This window comes from Aptenodytes forsteri, unplaced genomic scaffold, assembly GCF_000699145.1.
Source record: "Aptenodytes forsteri isolate BGI_AS27 unplaced genomic scaffold, ASM69914v1 Scaffold687, whole genome shotgun sequence".
Classification (NCBI taxonomy): Eukaryota; Metazoa; Chordata; class Aves; order Sphenisciformes; family Spheniscidae; genus Aptenodytes; species Aptenodytes forsteri.
This window is the reverse complement of record NW_008794708.1, coordinates 333,799-338,694: the sequence shown is the minus strand read 5'-3', so window position 1 is coordinate 338,694 and position 4,896 is coordinate 333,799. Positions and strand designations below refer to the sequence as shown.

The 4,896-nt window shown below is 60.8% G+C and overlaps 1 protein-coding gene across 1 annotated transcript in view; it reads left to right on the top strand.

Annotated features, from left to right (window-relative positions):
- C3 (complement C3) overlaps positions 1-4,742 on the top strand; it is a 17,158-nt gene extending 12,416 nt beyond the window's left edge. Inside the window, exons 29-38 of the mRNA XM_019470597.1 lie at positions 576-734; positions 1,260-1,410; positions 1,519-1,570; positions 1,802-1,889; positions 2,349-2,438; positions 2,975-3,080; positions 3,399-3,488; positions 3,708-3,794; positions 4,123-4,206; positions 4,603-4,742. Of these exons, the coding sequence (XP_019326142.1) occupies positions 576-734; positions 1,260-1,410; positions 1,519-1,570; positions 1,802-1,889; positions 2,349-2,438; positions 2,975-3,080; positions 3,399-3,488; positions 3,708-3,794; positions 4,123-4,206; positions 4,603-4,742 (1,047 nt within the window). The remainder of the gene's footprint in view (positions 1-575; positions 735-1,259; positions 1,411-1,518; positions 1,571-1,801; positions 1,890-2,348; positions 2,439-2,974; positions 3,081-3,398; positions 3,489-3,707; positions 3,795-4,122; positions 4,207-4,602) is intronic.
- Positions 4,743-4,896: the final 154 nt, after the last annotated feature.

Sequence of the window (4,896 nt, the reverse complement as noted above, 5' to 3'; positions counted from 1 at the left end):
CTGCGGGGGTGTCTACGGATCCACTCAGGTGGGCTACGGACTCCCTTGGCACCCATGGGTGCTGTCCTGGCACCCACTGCCATGGGGAAGGAGGACAGGAAGATAGGGGTTGAGGGCTTGGTTGAGGGGTTGAGGGGTCACCTTGTGGCCCTGGGGACTTCAGGGACATGGCTTGTCTCATGAGGGACGCCTCTGGTCCCATGGGACCCCAAAGGCGTTGGGGGACCCCAAAGGCGTTGGGGGTCACCTCAGGGCCCTTGGGACCCCCAGGGACATGGCATGTCCTTGGGGAACACCCCTGGTCCCACGGGATCTCAAGGGCTTTGGAAAACCCAAAAGGCCTGTCCCTGGGGGACGCCCTAGCCCCTGGGGACACCTCCAGACCCTGGGGACCCTCAGGGACATGTCCTGTCCCTGGGAGACATCTCTGCTCCGTAAGACACCCAAGGGTATGTTCCAGGTGATATCAGGTGTCCCCAGGACTTGGGGTCACCCTGGGCTCAGGGCCACCCAGGGGGCTTTGGGGATGCTCCAGATGGTGTCCCCAAGCCCTGGTGACACAGGTGTCCCTGCAGGCCACCATCCTGGTATTCCAAGCGTTGGCCAAGTACCAGATTTCAACTCCGCGGCAGCTTGAGCTCAACCTCGACGTGTCGGTGCTGCTGCCGCGCCGTGCCAGTGCCGTCACCTACCGCATCGAGAACCGCAACGCCCTGGTGGCACGCTCTGCCGAGGTACCGGCACCCTTGTCACCGTTGTCACTGTCACCAGCAGGACCATGAGGATGCAACACTGCTCGCCCTGCTGTTGCTGTCCATGGGATGTCCCTGTCCCCTCTGTGTCTCTTCATGTCCCAGGACAATCTTGTCCCCTCACTATGGCCTTGGGTGTCCCTGTCCCTTCCATGTCCCCTGCATGTCCTGTCCCCTCTGTGTCCTTCCAAGCCTTGGGATGTCCCTGCCATATCCCTTCATGTCCCAGGCTGATCTTGTCCCCTCCCTTGCTGTGACCTGGAATGTCCCTGTCCCCTTCATGTCCCTCCATGTCCTCTGATTTCCTTGTCCCCTCCATGTCCTTCAATGTCCCTGTCCCCTTTGTGTCTTGCAATGTTGTTGTCCCTTCCATGTCCTGGGATGTCCCTGTCCCTTCTACACCCCCTCCATGTTCCCGCGTGCCTCCATGGCCTAGGATGCCCCATCCCTTCCATGTCCCTCCCAGGGGATGTCCCTGTCCCTCCCCAGTGTCCTCTCTTCCCGCAGACCAAGTTGAATGAGGACTTCACGGTGAAAGCTGAGGGCACGGGCAAGGGGACGATGACAGTGGTGACCATCTACAATGCCAAGGTCCCCGACAAGGACAACAAGTGTGACAGTTTCGACCTGCGGTTGCACGTGGAGGATGTGAAGACAGGTGAGTCCCCCACATCCCCCCCATGTCCTCCATGTGTACCCTCCATGGAACCCCATATCCCCTTTGATGTCACCCATGTCCCCTCATTGTCCCCATGTCCCCCCACAGGCAAGGAACAGGACAACGTCTTCCGCTCCATCAAGATCACCATCTGCACCAGGTAGGACGGTCTGGGGACATCGGGGACATCAGGAACATCGGAGATAGGGAGGGGAATGGGGATACTGGGGACAGGGACATCAGGGAAAAGGATGGGGATGCTGGGGACAAACAGGGCTCAGCCCCACCTTGTCCCATAGGGATCCTTGGGAACAGGGACATCAGGGATGGGTATGCTGGGGACAATAGGGCAGTTGGGGACAGGTGGGTGGCCTCAGCCTTGTCCCCACAGGTTCCTGGACAATGTGGATGCCACCATGTCCATCCTCGATGTCTCCATGCTCACTGGCTTCTCGCCTGACTTCCAGGACCTGAAGAGGGTGAGTGCGGGGACATGGGGACACACGGGGGGGACCTGGGGGAGACACAGGACCTTGCATCTTTGTGCCATCGTGTCCCACCGTGTCCCCACATCTCCCTAACCCCCATGTGTGTCCTCCATGTCTTTGTGTCCCCACATCCCCACGTGTCCCTGTGTGTCACTGTGTCCCCATATTCCCCTGTGCCACTGCATCCCTGTGTCCCTGCCTTTCCCTCCATGGCCATGTGTCCCCGTGTCCCCTGGTGTCACTGTCCCTGTGTCCCCATGTTCCCCTGTGTCCCCACATCTCTGCAAGTCCCCTGCATCCTGCCATGGCCACGTGTCCCTGCATGTCCCATGTGGCCAGCATCACCGTGTCCCTATGTGTCCCTGTGCCCATACATCCCTGTGTGGTTGCGTGTCCCCACGTGTCCCTGCATGTCCTGCGTGCCCGGTGTCACCGTGTCCCTGTCCCCAGCTCACGGAGGGGGTGGACAGGTACATCTCCAAGTATGAGATCGACCAAGCACAGTTGGACCGCAGCAACCTCATCATCTACCTCGACAAGGTGGGGATACGGGGGACGTGGGGGGCATGGGGGACATGGGGACAGGGACAAGATGGGACAGGGATGGGGACATGATAGGACAGGGATGGGGAAAGGGACAAGATGGGACAGGGATGGGGACATGATAGGGCATGGATGGGGACAGGGTGGGGACAGGGACAAGGATGGGCATAGGACGGAGCTGGGGACATGGGCAGGAACAGGATGGGGACAGGGATGAGGATGAAGCTGGGGACACGGGTGGGGACAGGACTGGGACAGGGGTGGGATGGGGACGCAGGTGGGGTTGGAGACATGGATAGGGACTGGAACAGGGACAGAGATGGGAATGAAGTTGGGGACATGGATGGGGACAGAGATGGGGACAGGAAAAGGGTCTCAGGGGTGGGGACAAGGACAGGGATGGGTCCAGATCATGAATAGGGACAGCATGGGGACATGGCTGGGGACAGGGCCAGGCTGGGGATTGGGGCACTGACTCCCAGCCTGGCTGACTGCCATCCCTGTGTCCCGTGTCCCCGTGTCCCCGTCCCCAGATCTCGCACAAGGCCGAGGAGTGTTTCGCCTTCAAGGCCCACCAGCAATTCCGGGTGGGCTTGATCCAGCCCGCGGCCGTCACCGTCTACAGCTACTACAAGATTGGTGCGCCCCATGTCCCCTTGTGTCACCCTCAGGTCCCCTCCATCCCCACACTCTCCTCTGTGCCCCCTGCTTCCACAAAGTCCCCTCTGTGTCCTCCCTCTGTGTCCCCTCCTGTCCCTTTGTCCCACCATGTCCCTGCTGATCTTCTCCCCATGCCTGTGTCCCCATGTCCCCCCGTGTCCCCACGTCCCCTTGCATCCCCTGCTGAACTGCTCCCTCCACATGTCACCGCTCTGTCCCCATGTCTCCCACTGGTCCTTTCCCCTTGTGTCCCCCCCCGCCTCGTGTCTCCCCCCTCATGTCCCCATGTCCCTGCAGATGACCGCTGCACCCGTTTCTACCATCCGGACAAGGACAGTGGGCAACTGAGCAAGATCTGCTACGGGGACGTATGCCGCTGCGCCGAAGGTGACATGGGGACACAGGGACATGGGGACAGACTGGGTCAATGCCCCTACCATGATGGGACACATCATGGCCATGATGGGACACGTCATTGACAAGATGGGATGTGTCATGACTGTGATGGAGTCATGTCCCTGCTATGGTGGAACATGTCCCTGCCATGATGGGACATGTCACTACCACAGTAGACCTTGTCATGGCACTGTCCCCATGTCCCCGCAGAAAACTGCTTCGTGCGGCACAAGGAAAATGTCCCGATCACCGTCAACCAACGCATTGAGCGCGCCTGCGAGCCGGGAGTTGACTACGGTGGGACATGGGGGACATGGGGGACATGGGGGACATGGGGTCATGGAAGGACAATGGGGGATATGGGGTCACGGGGGGAGTTGGGGCACACAGAGGGGACATAAAGGATATGGATGGGGACACGAAGGGCCATAGAAGAACATGAGGGGCACGGAGACACGGGAGCGGACGGGGGGAAATGGAGGGACAAGAAGGACAGGCGGGGATGTAGAGGGACGTGGGGAGGAAAGGGGAGGTGACGGAGGGCCCCCCACACGCTGAGGGGCCACCCTGGAGTGGGGGTGCTGTCTTAGGGGTGGGGGTGACATGGTGACATCCCCCTCCCCAGTGTACAGGGTGAAGCTGATGGCAATGGAGCAGTCGCCGTCCCATGACAACTACATCATGACCATCATCTCTGTCATCAAGATGGGTATGAGCACCCCAGGGGTGGGGGACAAGGCCACCCTGAGGGACATGGTGGGGGTCGCCTAGGGCTGGGGACAGCCAGGGGCAGGGACACCCAGGTGGGTTGGTGTCACTAGAGTGGCTTGGGGGCCCCTAGGTGGGTTGGTGTCACCCAAGGGTGCTGGGGACACCCATGAGGGCTGCTGTCCCCCAGGTGGGATGGAAACACCCAAGGATGCTGGGGAAAGCTGGAGGGAACTGGCGTCACCCATGGCTGATGACATCAGTGGGGTGGTGCCACCAACGATGCCAGTGGCTCCCTGGGGATTGAGAGTCCCCATTGGGGGACGTGGCAAAGTGGGTGTCCCTGTTGTGTTGGGGTGGAGGTGACACGTCACCTGTGTGTCCTCCCCTGGGACAGGCACCGACGAGGACCCAAAAGGAAGCAACCGGACCTTCGTGAGCCACCGGCAGTGCCGAGACGCTCTGAGGCTCCAGATCGGCCAGGACTACCTGATCTGGGGGATGGCCACCGACCTGTGGTTCACCGGCCGCTGGTAGGGACATGGGGACACGTGTGGGGACGTGGGTGGGGCCACACCTGTGGGGACATGGGAACACAGGAACACGAGACATGGGATATTGGGGACCTGGGGACACAGAGACACATGGACATGGTGACAGTGACACCCAAGTACACAGGAGCATCCCGCCC